The 26,764-nt window shown below is 36.6% G+C and overlaps 1 protein-coding gene across 1 annotated transcript in view; it reads right to left on the bottom strand.

Moving 5' to 3' along the window:
* Positions 1-26,764, bottom strand: part of DYTN (dystrotelin) — a 46,794-nt gene that overhangs the window by 8,653 nt on the left and 11,377 nt on the right. Inside the window, exons 7-10 of the mRNA XM_088794367.1 lie at positions 24,989-25,100; positions 23,353-23,498; positions 6,920-7,079; positions 3,601-4,105 (exon numbers count right to left, since the gene is read on the bottom strand). Of these exons, the coding sequence (XP_088650493.1) occupies positions 3,601-4,105; positions 6,920-7,079; positions 23,353-23,498; positions 24,989-25,100 (923 nt within the window). The remainder of the gene's footprint in view (positions 1-3,600; positions 4,106-6,919; positions 7,080-23,352; positions 23,499-24,988; positions 25,101-26,764) is intronic.

A 26,764-nucleotide genomic window follows, 5' to 3' on the forward strand; every position in this document is an offset into this window, starting at 1 on the left:
TGATTTATTGATGATAGCCATTCTGACTGGAGTGAGGTTTTCACTCATTTCATCTCATTGTGATTTTTATTTGCGTTTCTCTAATGATTAGTGAGGTTGACCATTTTTTCATATGTCTGTTGGCCATCTGATGTCCTCTTTAGAGAAATGTCTCTTCATGTCCTCTGCCCATTTTTTAATTGGATTGCTTGGTTTTTGGTGTTGAGATGAATGAGTGTTTTATAAATTTTGGATATTAACCCCTTATCAGATGTATCATTGACAATTATCTTTTCCCATTCAGTAGGCTGCCTTTTTGTTTTATTGATGGTTTCCTTTGCTGTGAAAAAACTTTTAAGTTTGATGTAATCCCATATGTTTATTTTTTTCTTTTACTACCCTTGCCTGAGGGGATACATAAGTAAAAATATTACTCAGAGTAATGTCTGCAAATTTACTCCCTATATATTGTCATTTTTAAATTTTTTAAAATAGTAGTTTTGATGACGGTTCCAGATGGGGAAGAAAAGAACAGGAATAGTCCTCCAACATCTCCACCCTTAACCAGGTTCCCTGAATCCCATCTCTCTATTCCCTCACCTTCCCTTCTCATCCTTGAAACCTACAGTGGTGAGTAGATGGCAAAAAGTTATGGGAGAGAAGCTGGGAAAACATTTCAGAGATGTACGCAGGATATTTTACTCAAAATGGAAAGAGAATAATTTAATGAGAAAATAAGACTAGAGTACTTTGTCACCACAGAAGCAAGTAGTGTTAGATGCTCTTTCAATCTAATTCCTTTACTGCAAGTTTGAACAAATTGTTTGCTACTGATTTTCAATGCAACATTTGGAATTTAAAGAGATTTTTGGGAACATCTTCTACACACTTTCTCTCTTCCATTAAGCTGGCATAGTCTCTTGAAATCCTATTATCCGAGTTCTTAATAATGAGTGACTCTATTCAGCTAATGCCAACAATTGCCCCCACCAGGCTTGCTGTTTTGGGCTTAATAAGCCTTAAGTAGTATAAACTTCATTTTAATTTCCAGGATGTGTTGACTTCTTAGGAAAGCTCCAACCCAAAAGGGTAGTCAGCTACTAGGATAACCACAACACTGGGTGAATATGTTGGCACTGAATAAATTTTCGCATGTTACAAACAGTAGATCTTTCTAATTTTCCCAACAATTCTCCAATTAAAAAAACAAAAAAACAAAACTAGAACAGTGAAATGATCAGAAACTTCCTGCTGTTATCTAATTCATCTATTACAGGGATAGAAATAAAACAAAGGTAACTAATACCTTAATTTATTTGCCTTTCCATATCTTCATCAGTGTGGTTATCACACTCCTGTCTGTGATTAAGTTTGAGGTAATTCTGGTAAGCATGCATAGGCTATGCATAAATTATGGAGTATATTTTTATAATCCATATTGCCAATGGCTAAGTGGAATTTACGAACGGGATCATATTCAATACCAGACTGAAAAAGGATATAAGCTTAATAAGAAATATTTCAGAGAGGAGTGACAGTGTTTAACAAAAGCAGATAGTAACCAGGAAGGCTGACATATAATAGATCCTATCCCTAAAACCCTCAAAGAAATAAGACTAATATAAAAAAAACCAGGACTATAAATTTAAATCTTATCAATTAGTAAATATCTGCTGAATAATCACAAAGTATTCAGTACTCTAACAACAAAAAGGGAAAATGTGCATCTTCTTGCTAATATCATAAGAGGTTTTGTGTAATAATGCATACTTCCTGCAGAAAATCTCAGTAGTTCTACTTAAATTGTAAATGAAAGCAGAAGTAAATTGTTTTGAGACATACATTTTTAATATATTTTACAAGATTGAATAATTTAGAAACGAATATTTTTCATGATCTTTCCTTTGATGCTTTAATGATAGGTCTTGATATAGTCACTTAAAATAAGCATGAATCTTTTATCTTTAGGCATCAAGCAGTGCAAAACATTCAGATATTGCCTTCCATATATACATAGTAGACCTAGTCTGTTAGGAATCTGAAATGTACAAAATAGCCAACTAAATTTGTGATGGCTGACCCAACACAACATTTTAGAAGTCAGTAGCTTTCGTAAAGTCAACTGTAAAACCAATAACAAAAACTAAAATGAAATGACGATATCATATACAAATGAATTTCAAGACTAAAAGTCATATTTTTATGTGAAATTTTTCTAAAAACGTCAAGTGGATATTGACTTTGCTTTGAATACTTATCATGACCCCAGTGATGTTTAGATGGAAACACAGTGGGTGGAATTTTGTGTCAGCCTAAGAATTAGGCACAAGGAGTTCCTATTCTATGTTTGCCTCAGACAGTCTGAGCAAGCTTCCAGCATCTTTGTGATCTTGTTTTCCGTAATACGAGGATTGTAACTCCAACTCCCTTCACAGTAGAGATTTAGAATCACCAAATAATTACCTCATCGACTCGGCTTTACGAAGTTCGATGTCCAACTGACATTATGTGCCAATTTTACAGTTTACCAACTGTTCTAGGCTGAATTGTGTCTCCCTCCTCCAATTCCTATATTGAAGTCCTAACCCTCAATACCTCAGAATGTGACTATATTTGGAGGTAGAGTCTTTAAAGAGTTAATTCAATTAAAATGAAGTTATATGGTTGAGTCTTAATTCTTAATCCAATACGAGTAGTGTCTTTGTAAGGAAAGAAAATTTGAATAGGGCCATGCACAGAGGGAAAATGGTGTGAAAACACAAGGAGAAGACAGCCATCTACAAGCTAAAGAGAGGCCTCGGAAGATACCAATGCTGCTAACACCTCGATCTCTAGCCTATAGGACAATGAGAAAATAACTTTTTGTTCATTTGTTTAAGCCACCCAGTCTGTGGCACTTTGTTATGGCAGCTCTAGCAAACTAATACAGTAACTCAGAAACATTTTGAGGTCTTCTCTGATGCAGAAGCACATGAGAATGTTATCTTCTGTTTTATCACAAGTCTCTAGATGATCACTCCAACATAAAAGATCTTAGGCTTTGTTAGAAAGAAATAGATACAGATATCGCTATATTAAGATAATAAAACACTCTACAAATAAGACAGTGTCACTCCAAAACACAAGAAATAACTATCGCAAAAAAGGATTAGAAAAAAGAGGCTTCAGAATTTATCGATGAGTCATAGCTTATGAAGAAGATGATAATGATGACACTAATAATATAAAAACCTTAATTATTCTTCAGAAAGAGTGACTCATTCTTGCCCCCATTTTTAAATGGTAATACGAGGCTGCCCAGTTATATATGTTTTAGCACTACTGATGATAATAATTGCAATAACAAAATCATAAGCATTTATCGAATTCTCAATATATACCTGGTACTATACTAAAATCTCATATGATTTATCATCTTTAATGCTCACAGCAATCCTATCAGTTAGACAGTATTAGAAATCAAGTTCAGGGATGCTACTGATGTCCAAAAGATTCACTACTCTGACTGTTCCTCACCAGATGAACTGTAGCTATTGGGCTAATGTTATTAAATCAAGTGTTTTAAAAGGCAGCCTGAATCCCTGGTCATCACTATATCTCTATTGATTATGCAGCTCTTACCTGATGCCATTTCTAGAGTGAAGGCATCCATAAGTTTTGACAATAATTCTTGCAGTTCCTCTTCCTCCAGCTCATCCTTTTCCTCCTGGATATTGAGTGTCTCTTTCCTTTCCACGGGTGCGAGAGCAGGACTATGTATTTCAGCAGGAATAATTTTGGGGGTGTCCTCCATCAGTCCTTCATGGGAACTGGATGGGGAGCTAAGAATTTCCTTCGAGGTCTTTTGTGCTTGGCTTTGTGTCCTGGTGCTTTGAGTTGACTTTCGCTGTAAAATGGCCTCTGGTGATTCTGAATTTGGTAGAGCATGTTCTGTGTTTGCTTGACTTCCATTTCTGTCAGTCACCGTGTGGCTCGGAAGAGATTGCCATTCCGAACCATCCTCAGTGGCATTCTTGAGCTGGGAAGAATCTCCTCCCCTCTGAAAACGTTTACCTTTTCCATGGTCACCCTTGGAAACCATATTTTGACTGAAGGAAGGTAAAGGATGGAGTGGCTGCAACATTGCCTGGAGAAAGAAAGCTTTATTTATTAAGAAATTAACGTATATCTTACTTTTTTCATAAATGTATATAATTTTAATATTCTAATAGGAAATTTTAATGTAAGATGTTTTCTGCTCTCTAAATACATTACTATCAATTTTATTTTATGCTGTTAAATCTGTCTACAAAAATTAAAACAGCTCAGATATTAAAATATTACAAGGAATAATCACAAGGAATTTGGGAAAACATTAGGTTCTAAAATCACAGGCTCTAAAAATATAAAGAGTTTCTTTTTTTTTTTTCCTGGGCTAGAACTCCTCAGGCTTTTCCTCTCTTCCTTGTACCATACATACCTATCTAAGCTGTCAGAGCCTAAGTTTTGAAAGTGTTAGTGACTGGCGAGGCTTATTTATGATGCTTGAAGACACCAGGGACATCTTTACTGATGGCATTTCAGGCCTGGTGGGAGGTGGGACAGGAGTTATTTTTTGAGAGCTGGCTTTCCTTCCTTTAAGCCATGTCATATAATAAACACCTACAAAGCAAAGTGGTTTTTTGAAATGTTTCTAAGATCCATCTTTTATGTTTGGTTACCTTATATTCTAAAGAGAAATAGGGAATCATATTTAAATACAAGAAATATGTTTGGGAGGAAGGCATTCCCCTCAAAGGCAAAACTCTTAAAATAGATATAAGATGTCATATTATGTGGTTAAAAGCACAGTCTTTCAATTTCTTTTACAAATGGCAAGGGAAAAAAGAGGAGAAATCTATAGATTAAAGGAGGCTTACGAGACCATTATATGACATAGACATTGCTTGGATTATAATTTAAATAACCTACTGTAGAAAAAAATTGAGACATTTGAAAAAATATGAACATGTACTGGACATTTGATGATACTAGGAAATGATTGGTTATTATAAGTGGTGGTGTTACGTTTTAAAAAAGAGTCTGTTTCTTTTGAAGATATATACTGAAATATTTCCAAATGAAAGAAAGATGAAATTGTGTGTGTGTGTGTGTGTGTGTGTGTGTGTGTGTAAGATAAGGAATTTCTGAAAACATTAGCCTATATTGAACTGATAGATTAAAAAGTCTTAAAACATGTTCATAATAATCGATCAAGGCATGTATTTTGTGAAGGGTTTCATGCTAATCCATAGATTTAAAATCTAGGACGTGTGCTCCCTACAAAGCACATTTCTCCAAGTGGGGTCCACGTACTCCTGGAGGAGGTCCCTGAGCCCCTGTAAGAGGTCCATGAGGTCGAGACTGTTTTCACAATGATACTTAGACGTTATTTGCCTGATGTTTGTGTTGACATTTTCATGGAGGTTGCAAAATCAAGACTAGGTCAAGCTAAAGGCAGCGAGACACAAATCCAGGCGGCATCACTAACCAGTGTTACTTTAGTCTTAGTCGTCATGCTCTTCTTCACCATCAGGCGCTTGCAGTTAAAAAAAAAAAAAAAAAGCCAGTTCCACTTATGAAAAGTCTTGATGGTGTAGCAAAATTCTTAATTTCCACAATAATAAAACATGTCATTTAAATATTATATATGACGAAATGGGAAATGTGCATAAAACACTCCTGATGTTTACTGAAATATAAAAGTTTCCTCTTGTGCGAAAGAATTACTTACAGGCTGTGTTATTCAGACAAGGGTATTTGGCAAACATCTTCTCAAAAATGAATGAAATGAGACTGTTGCAGTAAGGAAAACATGTAAGAATGTATGTTCCCAATTTTAAAGGTTGAGCTTTTAAGCAAAAATTAGAATTTTGGAAAACTTGCATCTACCACCAGGAGCTTGTTTCCAATTCTTAAAGACTTTCCTGATGTGATTACTGGTGATATTAATGAGTGTGATTTTCTTTCTTTGTTTCTTTTTTTTTGGTTGTGTATAATGAGATGAGTGAGTGTTAGGAAGTTCAGGATAGCTAAGTGAACTTCTAAATGACATTGTATGATGTACACAGTCATGCATGAGTCTAAGTTTCATGCAAAGAGCACCGCAGAATATTGTCTTTTAATGAAACAGAGTGTAAAATAGATTTGGTTTCAGATTCAATATTGGAGCTCTCCTTTAAGAAACAGTCTTTTATCATGTTTTGGTGTAGCAGCAAAGAAGATCTCCAGTTATCTGAAAAGGCTATTAAAATACTCTCTTTTTTTAACTGCAAATTTGTGTGAGGCCAGATTTCTTCATATACTTCAACCAAAACATCTTGCAACAGATTGAATGCTGAAGCAGTTATGAAAATCTAGCTATCTTTTCGTAAGCCGGATATTAAAGAGATTTGTAAAAAAACAAAACAAAACAAAAAAGTAAAATGATGACACTTCTCTAAGTTTCAAAAATATGTACTTACTGTTTAAAACTGTTACGTATATAATAGATTTATTATTTTCATTTTGAAATTAGTTAATACATTTACTTTTAAACCACTTCTTAGTCTTAATTTTTGATTATGATAAATAGCAGTAGATATAATCCACAAAAACTCCTTGGGACCCTCAAAAATGTTTAAGAATGTAAAAGCAATGCTGAGACCACAAGGTTTAAGAATCAATACTGAAAGGAACCGCTTTGACCCAGCTCTATTGTTTCTAAACGGTATAGTTCTCTCCCAATGGTACTGTCTTCACAAAGCGGGAGAATCTAGTTTGGAGGATGAAAGTGGGAGGTGGTGGAGATAGAGAGAAGACGGAAGGGGAAGAGGCTGGTCAAGGTGAAGTGTGAGGGTTCAGGCTACAGCCTTCCCTTGGCCCGAGGATTTGAAGTCAGACTTCCAGATGGTCCGGGTGGCCAGTCTCCCACATCTCGTACCTGTAGGTCCTGTCCCATTTGCTGGAGCTTGGTCCAGAGACTGTCCTGGTTAGCTGTGAGTTGGTGAATCCTTGTTTCTAATCTGCAACTTTTTTCTTCCTGGGAGGCGTAGATGGCTTGCAACTTGTCTTTGTATCGGTTTAGTTGTTTTTTAAGGAGCCTGGAAAGAGGACAGGTCTGAGTAGGTGGTAAGGACAAGAAGCCAGCACACTCATCAGAGACTTAGCCAAATGTACTCCAGGTCCTCTCCGTGGGAGAAGATGCTGGAGAAGCCTGTGCACCCACTGTTGATCAATCCTGTTTTAAACTGTTCTTTAGGTAGAGCGGCCCTTTGTGTCTATTAGATACACGATTCCACTAAGAATTTCACTGGCTTTAGAGATGTTTTAGGAACCTCATCAAGCATATTATGGATTACTTTTGACAGCACACCTTCACCAGATACTTACATTTGAATATTGACTTCTATTCAGTATGCTTTTGTCTGGAAACACTCCATTTAGAATGATGTATACATGTCATAGCTAAACACCTCACATCTCACCAAGATCACAGGAAGGAAACAGTGATGCGATTCATGAGCTGTGTGTCTGTTTGGCTTCTCTCCCTCAGTCTACTTGTTTATTGTTTAAGAATGAACCAAGTAGTTAGGGTAATTCTCAAGGCAGATCATGTCACTCCTCTGCTCAAAACCCTCCAGTGGTTCCCCTCCTTGGTTAGAATATGTAAAAGTCCTTACAGAGGCCTCCGAGACCCTCTTTTCCTCTTCGACCTCCTCCCTGCTTTCTGCTCTCTCACTGCCCTTCAGCCACACAGAGCTCTTGACAACCCTTTGAACACACCAGGCATGTTCTCCCTTCAGAGTCTGCTCCTATGGCTCCTCTGCCTGGAACCCACGTATCCTCAGTTTCTTGCTTACCTTACCCCGTTAAGTCTTTGCTCACTGTCATATTTGTTAGTAAGGTCATCTCTGACTGTCCTACTTAAAATTGCAAACCAGGAGCCCCCAACCTCACCTCCAGCACCTCCCAATCCCCTTCCCTACTGTCTCCATGGCTTTTTGCCATGTCTAATTGCTACAGAGTGGGAAGAGATCTTAGATTTTGACTTAGTTTCCAGCATTTACACTTCTGGACATTCACATTATATGCCATATTATCTGTTTTGCTTATTATTTTACTTATGTATTACTTAATCTATTGTTTAATAATTGTTTATTATCTCTTTATTCTGGCAACTTTTTCTATATTGCTTGTTGCCATAGCTCCAGACCCAGGCCTAATATAGTTGCTGTTACAAAATGTGTATATGATTAAAATTGGCTTACAAAAATACAATTGTATTCTTAGATCAGTGCTGTTGGCATATTGTGGAATTTGTAGAAATGGGCTTTCTGGGGGGAAATGCAACAACATTCTCAGTGGTAGAGCCTTTGAAATTCCTCATTGCTGTAGATCTTGGAGAGGTCTTAGAATTTAGTTTGGGCTCCCATCTGAAGCAGGCATCTCTAAAGGATAGCCCTCAAACTTCCAGACAGTCACGCTCAGGAGAAACAGGAGTCTGACTCTAAAATCCTTGATCATAATTGAAGATTCAGGCACATCCTTACACTGGGTTTTCCAGAAAGGAATCAGCCTAGGGATTTGATAGAGCAGACAGCAAAGAGACAGTCTCACAAGGCTTCTCTAGACAGTATTTTCTGTACTTAAGAGTGTTGTGCTTGTTATGGCCACTAGTAATACCAGTTTCTTTCTCCCATGTTGTCCACCTCCACCCCTCTCCTTCCTCCATCCACCATTCTTGGACAACTAGAAGACATGTACCCCAATCCTTGCACAATCCAAGTGAAAGCAGGCAAATCCCTAAAACTCCTATCAGAAGTATAATTCTTTCCTTACTTTCTTTTTCTTTTCCTTCCTTCCTTCCTTCCTTCCTTCCTTCCTTCCTTCCTTCCTTCCTTCCTTCCTTCCTTCCTTCCTTCCTTCCTTTTCTTCCTTTCTCCCTGTTAGTATTTCCAGCAACTAAGAGCCCAATACTTTCCAGAAAAATATCCACTGTTATCAAATTGTTCAGTGTTTGTAAACTTTTTTATCTTTATTTGTAGTTCTGCTTTCTGGAGTTAAGGAGCCCATTCAGTGGTCCCTCAGATAGAACACAAATACCCTTAAGGCAGGTTAATCATTCATTCGCAGAACAGTGAAACATTCCTTTCTTTGATTAACCCCTAGCAGAGTGCTGAGTAATAAAGAGGTAACTAATGATTGAATGATACTCTTTCTTTTAATGTAGTCTGATACAAGGTTGCTTTCTAAATAATCAGTGACATAGTGTTGGCTGTCATTGAACTTACAGTTCACTATATATCTCAGCCCTTTTCCATACTATTTGTCCTGAACCTGGGCCTATAATTGTAGGCCTTGCATTTAATTCCTTAAAATGTAGTCTATTAAAAGCCCCTCTGTTGCACACTATCGTGTTCTCACATCGTAGCGATCTGAGATCGTCATTCAGCCTATCATCTATGCCTTTTGACATCATGCCACACACAATAGAAAAGCATGCCCTCTACTAATTTATCCAAATCTTTGATAAAAATAATGATGCAGACTGGTACAAGGGATAAAGCCTTCACATAGATTTTATATATTAATCAACCTCACACTTTGGTATACTTTGTGTTGATAAATACCTTACAGGAGACCAACGATGTGTGTAGTGGGTATGAATTATATAAAAGGGAATATCTTTGTTTAAAATAATTAGCTTGAGATAATTATTTTAAGAATTGCTTTACAGAATTACATTTCAAAATTTCCTTTTTATTTCTACATTTTAGGTTTCAAAATTGCCTTTTTATTTCTACATTTTAGGTTTCAAAATTGCCTTTTTATTGCTATACTATTTAATTTTATCTAATTTATTTTTCTTATACCATGAAAAAGATGAAAGTTGCTTTTAACATTTAAATTATTAAACTACTTTAAAAGTGTTAGTAAGCTTCTTTTCATGAGTTATCACAGAATTTAAAAAATGTTCCTTATCTTTCATACATTTATATTATGAAGCACATCTCATTATATATACAGATAGAAAGAGAGCGCATCTACTAAATACTGAGAATTGTGCCTGAAAACAAAGGTCTTCCCTCAGAGGGAACTTCTTATTGAGGATCCAAGAAATCTGTCTTCTAAAAAAAAATGACAACAGGAGACAGGAACTCTTGGAATAATTAGTTCCTTGACACACAATAAAAAGATGGTAGACAGTTTCCAACAAACCTAATAAACCTGGTAGAAAGTTAGATGTTGTTGGAGAAAATGTGCTGATTTCTTTAGAAGTTGGCAAAACATACACATAAGACACATACAGAATCAATAATTCACTGAAAATGCTTAACCAATTTTCAAGGAATAAAATTAGGCAATCAAAATTCAAAACTTAATATAATTAGCCAGATAATTTTTGTTACGCTCCAATACTCACAGGCCCCCCTCTACCTTCATACTGGAGTCATAAGAGTTCTCTGTTTAAGGAATGCCTTCCAAAAAAAAAAAAAAAGCATGGTAAAATTTTTGTAGAAAAATTTTCTACAAAAGCAAAGGGACATGATATTCATTTGTCTCTGCCATCAGTATTTGTGCACACACATGGTTCCTACCTTCTTTCCCTGTGGAGAGTCTTAATGGAGTCATGCGTTCTCGACAGTTCATTCCTAATGCTGACTATGGTCTAGAGAAGGAAGAAACAGAGACGGTAAGTTTTCAGTTTTTGGTTTGACTTCAACCCACTTTCCTACAAATTCATCATCAGAACATGATAATGCTATTTTAAAAAATACACAGTCTATTTCGAAATGTGACTGATATTGGGGTTTATGTCCCTATGCAATGATGCAGAGATGTTCGTGTGCCCAAAGTACATCACATACTCTCATTTTTATATAATAGCTGTCATGAAAGACATTTAAACATAACAAAGGTTCTTGGTTTAAAAAATAAGTTACAATAGTCTTTTGCCCGCGTTAGGTTGCTGCCTGGAGCATCTTCTTCCCCAAAGCCATCTACAAAAGCAGTGGGGTCACTTTGTTTCTCTTAGCTCAAGAAATCTTTTACTTCTACCTCCTGCTTTAAACTTTCCTGTTTTTCCATTGATTCCCTAGAGCCGTCCCTTCTCTTGTAATTCACCAAGTCTCTCTGAATTAACAATGGTCAGTCCACCTCTCATTTAGGATTTTCCTGTCTCTCACATCACACTCTGCTCCCCGAACTGCAGCCCAACAGCAAGTCCTGACCTGACCCAGCCTGGCTCAGGCTCCTGGGGCACCATGTACCAGCCTTTGGCTCCCACATGCCTGGATAGGAGATTGGATTTCATTTTTCTGCATTTATAAGCAGCTGTGGCTATAGTCTATGGCCTTCCCCCCTCCTTGAAAAGGATCAGAAGAGGGGCTGGCCACCTTGGGAAACTTCTCCCATAAGAGCCTGAAAGAGGAAGTGGAAAGGGCAGGAAGACGAAGCTGAGCTACAGACTTGAAGTCACATTCTCTGGCTGGTGCACACTCTCTGTGGAGCCTCTGAGTCACCTGTGTCTGTCTGCCTTTTCATTCAAATAGTCAAACAGCTTCCAGATGCCTAGCATAGCCTTTGAATCAATCAGGGAACTTCATATTACTAACATCAATGTTATTATATGGCACATATTGTTCTGCAATTGAGAAACATATCAGCTCAGCACATATGGACCTGCCACAGTTTATCCATAGACTATATACCATAGTTTGTTTAGTCATTTGAAATTGAAGGACATTAGACTGTTTCCAATTTTTTCAAAATTATAGGGAGTGCTGCCGTGACCTAAGCTGTACCTGCCTTCTTGCCTATATATGTGCAAGGTTCTCATGTTTTAAGTTTAATAGATACTAGCTATTTGCCCTCTTTAGATACATACATGTACACATGTGCACACATGTATGCACATTTGAAAATGCATAAAATAAGGCCTGCAAAGGCCTACCCCAAACAGATTACCTCTGGGGAACTAGGGACCGGACCTGGGTTGGAAATTATGGCTGAAAAGGACTTTACCTTTATTTGTAATATTATAATTTTTTATAAGGCAAACAGATTCAGATCTTAGTTGTATAATTAAAAATGCTTTTGGGGGGGATAAAAATCAAAGAAAAAAATGTACTATATACGTACGATAGGCTGTAGCAACTTTAACAATGAAAAGAAGTGAGAAGGAAAGTGAAATAAAGGAGGAAAACCAAAAAGCAAAACCTCTTTGAAATATTTTTCCCCCAGAACAAATAAGTGTTAAAGTGAAAAAAAAAAATTCTGTGTTGTGAAAATGGCTTTTCTTCTTCTTCTATTCGAAGCAGGGAATAGAGTAGCTTTGTATCTGTCCTCACACATGTAATTCCAGCTCTCTGCAGAGTGCTCCAGTAAGAGGTGATGTTAGGTATGCAACGAGAGGTGTCTGAGTGGCCCCCTGACACGAGCTGATGATGGGAGCATACACAGACCTGAAAAAATATCCCCCAGAGGCAGCTGCACAGGGTGGTCTCAAAACTTACTCTCTACTCACACTTCTACCCAGAACAACTGCAATATGAGAACTATAATTTCTCTTTGATGATTGAAAAGCCTTACAGATCATGCTGTTTTGAAGACCTTTCTTAGGATCTGACAGTACTGATTACAATCACTGAGGGAAGGCCTACAAGTGGAGGAACATGTAAGAGGACAAAGAAACAACTGATTGAAAACATGATGAAGTATTTGCAGAATGTACACTTAAAAAAAAAAAAAAAGAAGCATTGCTAACTCCTCTGGTGAAAAAATTTCATTGGGATTTTTAAGTTTCTTCTTATTTTTCATTCACCCCCCACCCTTGTCTCTTCCTTCTAAGTTTCCTGAACATTTTCCTCATGTATGGATAAACTAATCCCCCCCCATTTTTTCTTCCCCCTACTTTTCAATGACATCGAATCTTAGGCTACTGAGCTGCCAAGTTAAGGCCCTGTGGACAGAAGAAAGTTTTCACCTGTAAGTAAGTTACATTCAGAAGTTTTGGGCAGACACTTCGTACCTATGGACACTGGAGTAATTTAAAGATATCGAAGTTGAGTGCAACTTACCTTTCGGATGTAGACTTAGGCACAGTCCTCTCAAAGTTAAACTTTGTCGACTAAGGCAGTGAACAATACAGTTCATCGGTTGCATACCAGAGGTGGCATGTGTTGTTTGGGTTAGAATTGCCCACTCTTTGGGGGCAACAGGTGAGAGAAAATTCGTTACTCAGCTACATGTAAATGAAGATAGCTTTTGTGTCTCCTTAAGGATGTCGCTATTGAGACTTCTAAAACATGCCACAAATGAGCAATGCAAATTTTACTGTAATTAGTTGTGTTTACCACTGTTACCATTAATTCATAATTCTTGGCTGGATAGAAAACTTACGATGTACTTCATCCTTGCAAACATCAGAGTAACCTGATTGCTCTACGCTTCAGGAAAATCTATGCAATGATTACTGAATAGGCCAAAGACTGACAGGTAGTTAGGTATTTTGAGAATAGTATAGGTTTTCTTAATAGATATTTGATTTGATTCTTCTGATACAAATTTTAATTTATTATTTTGGAGTAAAAGTTGAGCAGATTTGAGTTGGATTAAATAGAAATTTGAAGATTTGAAAAATGAATAAAATGATACGTTTAAAATAACTTTCTTACCTAATTTGAAAATCTTTTAAATTATCAGAGTTAACTGAAGAAAGCATGAAGAAACTATTAAGCTGGAAGAAATAGATAACTGTATCTAAATATTATAAAGGTTCCAGTGTCCTAGGTTTTTACTCTTGAATTATGGCAATTGTTAAAGAAATAAATAGTTCTTAAGTTAGATAAATTGTTTCAAAGACAAAAAAAGATGAAAAATGACTGGTTGCTTAATATAACCATCAAAACTCAGATGCTCAAAGCTGATAAAGACAGTACTGAGAGAGCAAGAGTGAGACTATTCTGACTTGTGTGTTACAGTTCTAAATAAAAAATGAGCAAATCAAATTTTAAGTGTATTTAAAGAATAATCCGCTACAAACAAAAATAACATTCTAGCAATGCCAGGAATGCTTACTATCAGGGACTCTACTAATGCACTACTTCCCATAAGGGAAAACATGGGATAATTTCAAGTGATGCTAAAAAGGGATTTAAGGTAAATAAATTCAAAATCACTTCTGATTGCATACCAAAAAAATATATAAATAAATAAGTAAAAAAATTGGAAAATGACTCCTTCCACCTTAAAAAGAATCTCAAACCAACAACTAACAGCGTAAGATTTAATGGAGAAACACTAGAGAAATGATCCGATTAAATCTAATTTAAGATAAAATAAGCTGCCCTGTCATCTCTTGCATTATTCAATATTGTTCTGAAAAACCTAGAGTCTTTAGGGAATGAAGACATGAAACAGAAATGAAAGGTTTAAATACTGTAAAAAAGAAAAAAGAGAGACCAAAATATCTTTTTTTCCAGACTGCTTAACTGTCTATCTAGAAGTAAGAGATTCACTAAATCAATATTTGAAATATTAAGAGAGTTCAGAAAGGTTCTCTTTTTGAGATAACTAACCAAAACTCTGTAACTTTTTAACCTGTCATCATCCATAATTAGGAAAAGATACAATCGATGTGACCTTTATTCACAATTACAACAACAAACATAAGCTATCCAGGGTGCCCTCAGCCAGAAACAGGTCAAAGGATCAGAAGTAAGTTTATCCTGGAATCTCACAAGACCAAGCAGGCTCTAGATGCCTCGGGAGCCACTGAGACCGAAGAGCAGTTTGAACCAGCACAAAGGTTTGCGAGGTTACTGAGGGAAAAACAAAATTACAATTTATACTGTATATCCTACAACTCAATAGCAAAGAAACCTAAGTAACCTGATTTAAAAAATGAGCAGATGATTTGAATAGATATTTTTCCAAAAAAGACGTACACATGGCCAGCAGGTATATGAAATGGTGATCAATATCACTAATCATCAGGGAAATGCAAAGCAAAAACCATAATGAGATATCACCACGTACTTGTTAGAATGGCTATTATCAAAAAGACAAGAAATTGTAAGTATTGGTGAGGATGTGGAGAAAAGGGAATCCATGTGCACTGTTGGTGGGAATGCAAATTGGTGCAGCCACTGTGGAAAACAGTATGAATTTCCTCAAAACATTTAAAATCGAGCTACCACATGATCTAGCAATTCTACTTCTGGATATTTATCTGAAAGAACAAAAATCCTAACTTGAAAAAATATATTCACCCCTATGTTCATCACAGCATTATTACAATAGCCAAGATATGGTAGCAACCTAAATGTTCATCAATGGATATATGGATAAAGAAAATATATATATGAGTACACACACACACACACACACACACACACACAGGAATATTATTTAGCTATAGAAAAGAAAGAAATATTGCTATTTGCGACAACATGGGTGGACCTTGAGGGCATTATACTAAGTGAAATTAGTCAGACAGAGAAAGATGAATACTGTATGTTTGCATTTATATGTGGAATGAAAACAAAACAAAACAAAAAACACAGAGCTCATAGATTCAGTGAACAGATTGGTGGTTAGAGACGTGGGGATGGGGATAGGTGAAATTGGTGAAGGGGTCAAAAGATACAAATTTCCAGTTAGAAAATAAATATGTTTTATAGATTTAATGTACAGTGTGACTATAGTTAGTGATATTGTACTGTATATTTGAAAGTTGCTAACAGTGTATCTTAAAAGTTCTCATTACAAGAAAAAAATTGTAACTGTGGATGATGGATGTTACACTTAAAATGGTAAGCATTTTGTAATACATACAAATATTGAATCATTATGTTGTATACCTGAAAATTAACATAATTCTATATATCAATTATATCTCAATAGAAAAACAAAAAACAAAAAAGAAACTATCAACATTGGGTTACTTTGTAAATAATCCCATATGAGCTAAATTAATGGTGTGAAAGATTGGAAAGAAATGAAGTTTGAATAGAAAAGAAATAAGAGAAAACTTGTTCTCTAGTATATTAATGAATATCATAAAGCTGGACTAATTCAAATAACATTCATATGTAAAAATAAAATTAAAAGCAATTGAGCTGAATAGATGGCAGTAAAAGACATTCTAAAATCGTAAACATTTTAGTATGTGTTAAAGGAACCACAACAAAGAGAAAAGATTTACTTAAGGTTAGATAAAATTGGCTATTTTAAGTTAAAAGTAGGATTGGGGGAGTACTTTGACCTTCTATCATGCATCAAAACAAAAGGTTTGTTTTGTTTTGTTTGTAGATTTAAACATTAAATGTCAAAGATAAAGATAATCAAACCATGTTAAAATAAATGAAGTTAAAGAATCATTTAATTTCTCAAAGAAATTAACTTGGAGAAAGTTTTCCAAGCATAAAACTATGCACGTAGTCAGAAAGAAGATTGACAATGTTTTTATAAGAATTGAAAATGTCTACATAGCAAGTCACATTATAAATAAGACTGAAAGAAAATAGCTATGAAGACAGGCTTCCAAAAGTTACACTTAAAATTTAAGTTTAAATATAATACATTAATAAATCAAACTGATGAATCCGTAAAAATGGGCAGAGAACACGGACAGAAGAGAAAAGACAATGTACTTTTCTTCTAAGTTTGCCTTCTAAACTACGTGGGGTAAAAGAAGTTTCATTTCACTCCATCAGAGAAATGGAAATTAAGGCAAATATAAGATATTCTGCTCATAAAATTAACAAAATTTAGACTATGGTAATAGTTAATATTATCAAGGATCAAGGGAGATAAGTAACTTGAATTCCCTGGGAGTGTGATTTAGTATATCCTTTTTAAACAGCAAATGTATAATAAGTATGAACAGTTTTAAAAATGTTGCCACCCTCATTTAGTGATTCCCCTTTAAGAAACGTTCTGATGAAATAATTGTGGAACCATGTACATAGAATAATGTACAAGGATTTCAACAATAAAATTTTAAATTATAGAAAAAATTAGAAATAACCCAAATATCCAACAGAGAAGTTCAATAACGTTAAGTCCATTTAAATAAAAACTATACAACCATTTAAATGTTTTTGAGGAACTGTAATAGCAATGAAAAATGCTCACAATATAACTTACATTGATAAAGGACTACATAATCAATACATTTTTCAGTATGACATACACTATCTTAAAAAATGTTAGCAGGGAAGAAAATATACCAAAATATTAACAGTGGTTATATCATGGATTGATTGTAATTTTAATTTTGTTCTTTGCTCTTTTCTGACTTTTCCATAATATGTAGCACTTTATGATTGGAGATAAAAAGTTATTTTAAAAATTATGTTCCTAGATTTCCCCTTGATCACATTAACATCTTGAAAATATTCCCCCAAATAAGGAATGATTCACCAAATCTCACTGCATCATTGCAAAAAGGTCCAGATGAGTTGTGCCTTAATAACGGTTTCTTTCCCTTTTGGACTCACCTGATGATGTGGGCTGCTGTCATTGGTTTGTTGAGCCTGAGCTATCCTTTGAGATATTCGTTTGGAGGCCTCTGCAGCTGCTCTTGCCACTGGTCCAGTTGGACTTACATATATTGGTACTTTACTGCTATTGTGCTGAATGGAGAGCCTGTTAGGAAGTAGAGTTTTTTGAGAAGTTATAATAGTTTTTAATGATCAGGTATGACATCGAGGAGAATATTTTTAGAAAATCTTAAATCAGATATTAAATTTGATATCCAAAAAATATCAATAAAGGAGCACAATGGTTTTTTTCTCCATGCTCTTTTCCAACTACTCAGTTGATAGACAGCCAATTAGCCAACAGCAGGAACGCAAATCCCATTTCCCACTTTCTTGACTATCTAGAAGTGAGAATGCAAAGAAACTCAAGGATGACAGCGGAAAATCCCCCAGCTCATCTTATCCAGGCCAGACACGAGGGGTTCTAAGCGCAGGTGTGTGTGTGTATTATGTCAAATCTGAAAGAACATAGAATACACTAGGCTATTTTAAGGCATGTTCCATTTTATACAATTTCATTTAGTTTCCTTCCTTTATTCAGAAACTCTTTAAAGTATCTAACCATCTTGAGTTGTTGCAAATAAAAAAAGTTTTTTAAAGAAAGCAGAGAACTCCCTGGTCACAGAGACTTCACATCTAATAAACAGCAAATATGCAATCATTTTTGACATAACACAATTCTTTCTACAGAATGCAATGAGAGTATATAGGGAAAGAAGCAATTATTCTGTATACATTAAATATGTGTTTAAAGGGAGGGTATTTTGGGTAGAAAAGCAGGGTTACCCATAACATCTTCGTCACACATCTTCTGAGTGACACACTCTTTTCTATTCCATCTGAGATCATTTTAATAGCTTGGGGCTGTTCAACACCATTCACTAAAAGCCTATTAATTCTAGTAGTTTCTGCTAGAGTTACATTCTTGGGGATTCCCAATCATATTGGCTTTCTTGGGGATTCAAAATCCTATACAAATATACAAATATTGACAAGCATCAAAATACATACTATTGAATTTCTTTTTGAAACAAAAATGGCACCATCCCATACACACTATGGAAGGCTATGCCTTCCTTGGAACACTTTTCTTTTCCTGTCTTCCAGGATTCCTTATTTTCTTGTTTTTTCTCCCACCTCATTCATTACTGTTTCTCAGTATCCCTTGCTGGGTTTTCTTCCTCTCCCCAACTTTGTAACGTGAAATATCACAGAGCTCATCCTCAATTCTCCTTTCTTCTCTACACTCTCTATCTGGTGATCTCATACAGTCTCATGGCTTGAAAAGCCATGTATGTCAACAACTTCCAAACTTTTATCTCCAGTAGACTTTCTCCCAAATTTCAGACCTGAATAGCCAACTGCTTCCTCAACATCTTCACATGGATGTCTAAGAGACATCTCAATCTAAACAAGATTCCCCCACCCATGTGCTCCTCTATAGTCTCCCCATTTCAGATGACACAACTTTATACTTCTGTAGTACCACCATGACCATATAGTTTAGTATAGATACAAGAATTGACCCATGGATCTAAGGGTGAGAATATCAATTCTATTAATTGATCCAAGTATATGAGGAAAGGTACTATTTGACAAAGTTAGTATTTTTATTAAGTGGGGAAAAGATAGCATAACTGGCTATCTATCTGAAAGAAAGCAAAGCTAGACTCTTGCTAAAATAATTTTTGAATGAATTGAAAATTGAAATTCAGATTAAAAATAGAAGCATTAGAAGACAATTTAGGAAAATATTCACATAACTTTGCTTCTACTCTTGCCCCCTGAGTACATTCCCAACATCTCCTTCATTCCGTTCAGCCTCACTGGCCTCCTTGCTGTTCTTTGGACCTGCCAAGCTCACTCCTGCTTCGAGGGGGCTGTCTCCTCAATTTGCAGTGTGCTTTTCTCAGATACTAGAGTTAGGTTCTTGCAAGTCTCTGGTTAGAATATTTTCGTCCATGAATCAATACATAACCTTAGTTTGTGTGTGCTTCTGTTTAAAGATACCTTATTTAATACACATTGTTCGTTCATTCACATTGAACTTAGGGGCAACAGCCATACAACTCATTCTTGAATGAAGTTTGCCTAACACCCGTATTTTCTTGTTAAGGCACATCACAGCCTTTTTGTGCTTAGGAACACTGGCCACCATTTCAGCACGATGTTGGGGGCCATTTGAAATAGTGAAATCACCAAAACAAAAAGCACAAAACATGTAGAAAACATGGCGCAAAATAGACTGTGGCAAGCACATGTGTTTACGGTATGGGAGCTGAAACAAGAAGGCATTTCAGCCTCCACTGTGCGTCAGGCAACTCAATTATTTATTTGTTTTGCTGCTCTGTGCATGTCTGCAAATGACCAAGATAGTATTTTGTGAGTAGTGGTTTTGGGGTTACAAAGACATTTTCATGTGTAGGTGAATGCATAAGTATGGAATCTGCAAACAATGATAAAATTTCTAGCAGGCTATGGCTAGTATAGTGAAGAGCTATTAATTTGTACATATGTATTTTATTTTCTACCACTAAAAGCCTATTAATTCTAGTAGTTTTTGCTAGATTTACATTCTTGGGGATTCCCAATCATATTAGCTTTCTTGGGTATTCAAAATCCTATTAGCTGCAAATGAAAGTAATTTTGTCTATTCTTTTCCACTGTTTTAATTTTCTTTTTTATTATGTTTGCAAGAACTTCCCAAAATATTTAATAACAGTGGTGGTATTTGGCACCTAGCTTTTGATTATGTTTTTGTAAGAGAAAATATTCTCAATGTAAACTATTATATGGAAAGTAAGTGAATGCACATCAAAAGGGAGGGGGCTTATTACCATGAAGAATATTTGCTGAATCAATGAATGAATTCAATATTACTACCACTTGGCAAAACCATTAAGCTCCTAGGCGATGGTCAGTCTAATGTGTCAACTTATTAGATAGCAAAGATGTGTTTTTGCCTATTGTCACATTATAAAATAGTAATATTCTACATTCATTTCTCCTTCATCAGCCACTAATCAGAATTTCTGAACTCATCAATATCTGAGCTACACTGAAAATATTTCATAAGAATTCTACTTTGGGGAACAACTGTATTGTATTCGTGTGGACAGAGTATAACACATTGATATTTAAAAAACCTTTAGCTTTACACAGAGCTTGCAGTTTCCTTTCCTCTTCTTAGCTCCCCAAATACCACTCTGGGAGCAGAAAGAACAGGTTATCCCTATTATGAGGTAAAGAAACTGAGTCATAGAAATGAGAAGTGACATCCCCAAGGCCACGTGCACAGTTGGCTGAGGACAAGGTTTCTGTGTCTCTCTGTCCCAGGCTCAATCAAACTTCACCACCTTCTTTCAACACTGTAATTACTCCTGTGACACTCTGTCATGCTCCATTCTGAAAGAGTTCATGATCTCCCTTATCTATACACCCACAAACCCCTTCGTCATGCATCCATCCATCCATTTTCTTATTCAGTTAGTCAGTCATCCAACAAACATTTATTGAACATTTATCATATTCAGACATTGCAACAGATTTTGGCAACACAACTGGAAGCAATAAAAGGTTCCTCCCTCCTGCCCACCCCCGCCCTGAGTTTACATTATAGCAAAAACAAAACAACAAAAAACATAATCAAAGTAACAAACATAGGTTGTTAGATGCTGACGAAGTGCTTTAAAAAAATAATAAAGCAATGGAGGAGGATTGGGAGTCCCAGAGTGTGTGTGTGTGTGTGGGGGAAGGGCTGAAATGTCAAATGGGCAGTCAGGCAAGGCCTCAAGGATGAGATGACATTTGAGCAAAGACCTTTTGCTCACGAGGAGCCAAAACATTTCATGGTGGTGGGCTAGGGGTACCAAATCTCTAAAGGAAAGGTTTAAGTCTTAAGAGAAGGGTATTTGGCTTAGTCTTATGGGGAAAAGGGAAGAATTGGGGCTGGAGTACTCTTTTAAAATAAATTTTACAGATATTATAAATGGGATTTTAATAAAATTTCCAACTGACTATTGCTAGTATAGTAAAGAGCTATTAATATGTGCATCTGTATGGAGAAGATGTAGGTGGTGAAAGAGATGAAACTGGAGAGGTTACCAGGGTGGTCCAAACATACAGGACTTTTCTAAGTCATGTTACAACTTTGAGTCTTTAGCTTAAAAACAAGGGAAGATAATAGAGGGACATAAGGCAGGGAAGTCTGGGGGCATGGGCATGCGAGCAACGTCATCATATTTCTGTTTTTAAAAGATCAGTCAGGTTTCAGTGACCAAAAGCAATACAAATAAGAGTATGGATCCTCGTGTTCTAACTATAAGAATGTAGGAATTTAAAGAAGACCTTAACTAGTCAATAAATCCGGATGACTAAATGACGTGTTTTGTTTTGTCGTTACTCTGCTCGGGAAAGGTGAAATAAATGGCTTGAAGAAGACAGGTGAATTAGAAGCTGATATCTTTGCTTTGGTTTTTAAATTCAAATCCTTTGTACTGTATTAAAGATATACATCAAGATGGTACTCCAATTCTCTAACTTTAAGGATATATTGATAACAACCTGATAGATTAAAGTCACATAGGCCTAATGAATGGCATCTAGTTGCAAAGTCAATATGTGTTTTTTTCTTTAAATAGCCAAAAAAACCCCAACATATTTAAATCACATCAAATTGTAAAGTGACAAAATGACCACAGACATAGTGTCTGGGATAGAGATGGAAATATGCTGGTGTATGTCTGAGGAAAGATTAGAGAATTACAAAATAAATTAATAAATGAATACGGATTAAACTGTGATCTCTGTTTCCTCTCCCAGTAGATAAAATGGGAGTAAATAAATAATTCTGTTTTTTTTTTCCTCTCAAAATTTGAGGATCTTAAACCCAAGGGTACAGTGTCTCTTCCCTTTACTTTCCGCAGTTTTAAATTATGAAGAAGTAGTTACTTCAAAAATTAGGGTCGAAGATGTTTTGAAAGTCATGGTTAGGTTGCGGATCAGGTCTGTGATTTGTGATCTCATATACCTGTAGTGGTGGCGTGTCCTTTAGAAAGGCCCTTTGGAGCCCGATTTGGCATTCTGAATTTTGAGGAGTAACAAAATTCACAACTCTTGACCCAAGACTTTACTTGACGAACTTTATCTTAATATCATATATAAAAAGTAGAGGAAGGTACATGTTTAGGGATGTTGACACAGAAGTTCGGGGGCAAAATCTGAAAATAACAAAAATGTTAAGGGATTGCTTGTGAATTATGGCACTTCCTTGTAACGATGAGAGCGAGGCCATTAGAAATGACATATTGGAAACTAATGATGCAAGAAATGCTCTCCATTTAATGTAAGTGAAAAGAAGAATGGAAAAATTGTATTGACAGCGTAATTACTGTCTTGGAATACTAACATGTGAATAGTGCTAATCCGTGAGTGAGCCGATAGTGTCTTTCCTTTTTTCTTTTCTTTTCTTCTGTTTTAATGAAAGATCAATTCTGAATTAGGCTTTCAAAAGCAAACCAACAAAAAAGTAGGACTATGAAACTGTTACTCAAATACTCTAACATTAAAAATCTTCTGTGTCTGTCCGATGACTTTAGTTGGAATAATCCCAAATGATTGAATGAGCCACTTGAAAACCTTTTGCCTCTTGTTCTGCTTTAAAATTAAAGGTCATTTCCAGAGGAGAAAGCATCATAAGCGCTCCCCAACGTCCCCTCACCCCACCTCCTGCCATCTTTAGGATCATTAGCGTTATGAAAGCTGCTGCCTGTGCCCTGTACCCGGGCCCTGCACCCACTCTACGGGGCTGTCACTCAGAGACACTTACCTGGCCTGTGCACGGTCAGCCATGTTTGGATTCATCTGGTCAAGCAACCACTGGCTTCTTGCAGCTTCGTTCCTCCTGCAACGCCCTTGGAGCAGGGTGTTTCTGAGGGACCTGACGAGGAGTTTTGTGTTCTCCTTTGCTGACATCTGCTGGAATGGCCAACATTACCAAGGGTGTCAGATCACCTCAACATGGTCACCTTTCCTTGTGTGGGCAGACTGGCCACCATAAAAGTGTCTGGAATTATTTCACTTAGGTTTATGTCCTCAGAAAAACCATCTGACTTCCTTACTACCGGAATGTCTTCACATTCTCTCCGTCTACAGGTACCCACAGCATAAGTTTCCAAATTCAACACCTCCAACTTCCCCAATATCTCTTCTTCCTTAGCGTGACCCAGTGATGTGAAATGTTAAAGCTTGAAGGGGAGATGAAGGCGGATAAGGCTGTGGTTGCTAACATTTGGGCTGTGGATTCCTTTGAGAATTGGGTGATTACCCATGGATTTATTTCCAGATAAAATGCTTATACATCCAATTTGGTATAAAATTGCACAGACTACCTGAAGTCCACCCATCAACCGCATTAAGAACCTCTGCCAAAAGGAACAAAGAAGGAATGAGATGGTTTATTACAAGATTTTCAACACGTGAAATCTGAAGTGTAATAACAAAGCGACCACACGGTGTCAGTCTAACATTGACAAACCCTATTTCTCCCCCGGTTTTTAGAATAGAAACAGCACAGGCCAATGAACCTGAGGATCTGGGTGAATAAAGTTTAGTAAAGAAATGTCCACTGTGAATTATTTGGCAAAAACCAGGCACTTGACTTTTGTGGACCATTCGTGTTAAAGGAGAGAATGAGGGAAAACTGTCCTCGGTAAAGCTACTTAGTTCATCAACATCCCTGACTATTGTGGTATTTGAAGGTGACGTCACCTGTATGAAGAAACTGATTCATGGGAACTTTGTATGAGAAGAAAGTGTTCTTTCTGGAAAAGTTTAAATTCTCTTTGTTTAAAATTTGCTATGCCGTTTGTCTTTCTTCTTAAAAAGACCTGAATTCTCTCGCGGAGTATTTAAATTTTTCTTAAGAAAAAAACATTTGAAAGGCAGCTGTGAAGCCTTAGTTTTATACTCTTCCAGTCACAACTGAGCTACTACTTTTTCTCTTTAATTTTCCCTAAAGAGAAAATTACTTGACATTTAGGGCTCAGGAAATGACATGTCGAAAAAGAAAACATCTCCCAAAATTTACTTGCCACTAGAAACCTTTCAGGATCATGTGTAACCAAACCAGAGCCGTTTCTTTTCAATCCAAACCCATTCCAATGCCTCACCCCTCTTACACCTCAGATATTTTCTATTACACAGTTTGGGATCGAGGACTTCCGACTGGATTCTGGCCTTTTCCTGTCCCCAAAAGTTTTCATTAAAATCTACAATGTAAAGACGGCATATTTATATTGAGAAATATTTAAGGGTAGCTTTGCCACTTCCTTAGTCTTCGACATCAGCATTATAATGTACAAAAGGAGCTGAATCTGTGGTTTTATGGAGGGAAAGTGTTTAAACGGTTGTAGCTTATACTGGCACAATTCATAAATGGTATGGTGCGGTGGCTTAGATCTTACCTGGACGCAATGCTCAATCACAGGGTGAGACTTCTGGTGAGATTCGCTGTGAAGACCAGACAAGAAACACACCTGGCAGATGTCAAAGTTGAGGCACTTCAGGCAGCGGTATCTGCCAATTAAAATGGAAGTGCGGCTGACATCATTACTAGTAGGCGAGCAAGGAAAACAATATTTGGACGGAGAATGAGCACCCCGAAACATACAAGAGATGTCTGAGCTATCAGGTGAGTATAGGTTTCTCCCAAACTTTGTAGGGGTGGTAAATGACTCTCGTGTGTTTATTTAATCAAATAAATCTTCTTTGGATAGTATTTTTATAACATGGCATTATATGAATATAGTTTTGTTCAACAGACTATAGTATTCATTCTTCCCCCCAAAATACCAAGCACTTATATATATGTAGGGTACTGAGTACTACAACCCTTAGGACACACCTTTCAGTCTGCAGCCACATTTTGTGTTGCTGCACAATGCATTAAAGTATTTTGAATTTAGTTGCCAACTTTAAAAAGTGGGAGATTTCAATAAAGTTTGAATTTTGACTTCTCTTAAAAATGTGCAGGACATGACATTGGACCTGCATTCCTCCATGGTGTTGGGGGAAATGCATAAAGTCATAGATAAAGAACTTAAAATAAACTTTTGTCATTTTCTAGAAGTCTGTAGGTAGGAAAGACAAAAAGTGCAGGAGGTAGAGTTCCTCTCCAGACAACTTGTTGGGGAGCGACCACCACACCAAAGTTTCTTAACACACCAGTTATTGCAAGCTTCCTTTTATGAACACTTAACAACCTAAAGCTTAGGAAAGAATCTTGAGACACTCTGGTAAGCAAGAGTGTCCCGTAACACGAAGGGAATATTGTGATAGCAGGGGAGGGCTGAAGAGACCTAATAGTCATGAATTAATAAGTTTTAAGGATATTGGAATGGGAGGATATTGTTTTTCTGGAAAAGATCAGAGATCTATACTTTTTTCTGGATATTTTAGTTCTCTTCTGCCATTGCAGTCTGTGTGGCATAAAGTTCTGTCTTCTTCATCAGTGGTGAGGACAAAAAAGTGGCACCTGATCCTTTCAGAATGGAGACACCCTGGTTCCAGGTGCCACAGTCCCTGCCCCACCCACCTCCCTCACTAATGCCACACTTGCCTTGCCCCTATAAGCTTTGAGCTTTCAATTCCTTTTTAAAAGTTACAAAAAAAAACAAAAAATGAAAGAAAGGAAGGAAGGAAGGAAGGAAAGCAGGAAGGAAGGATGGAAGGAAGGATGGAAGGAAAGAAGAAAGAAAGAGAGAAAGAAATAAAGAAACAAGGAAAGAAAAGAAAGAAAGAAAGGAAAAGAAATATGACAAGATCCCTATGCTCTTCAAATCTTGTCTCTTGCTGCAGAGAGAGGATTTGGAAGCTTGAGGTACTAACTAGCAAAGATAGGTAATGTGATTATGCGTCAAATGAGAGGCACAGAAAATAAGTGTTATAAGGGGGAAACAGAGGGAGATCCCTGGGGGCTGGTATCATTTGAAAAGTTTTCATGGAGGAAGTGAGACTCATGCTGTGCGGAGAGTGCTGGGCTGAAGGAAATTAAAGTGGAGGAAATCCCAGAGAGAAAGCCGAGGAATAAGGTAGTGGAGGCTAGAGCGAAGAAGAAGGGTTTGGAGCAAGTCAAATCTATCAGACATGCTAATTACTCTGAAGAACAGAGGTAAACCTTGGAATGCCCTTGAGGCCAGAAGGTCTTGAAAAGTCTGACCAAAGTTTGAAGGCAGAACAGG

The sequence above is a fragment of the Rhinolophus sinicus genome, chromosome 17 (assembly GCF_057876585.1).
Source record: "Rhinolophus sinicus isolate RSI-liver-muscle chromosome 17, RSI-T2T, whole genome shotgun sequence".
Lineage (NCBI taxonomy): Eukaryota > Metazoa > Chordata > Mammalia > Chiroptera > Rhinolophidae > Rhinolophus > Rhinolophus sinicus.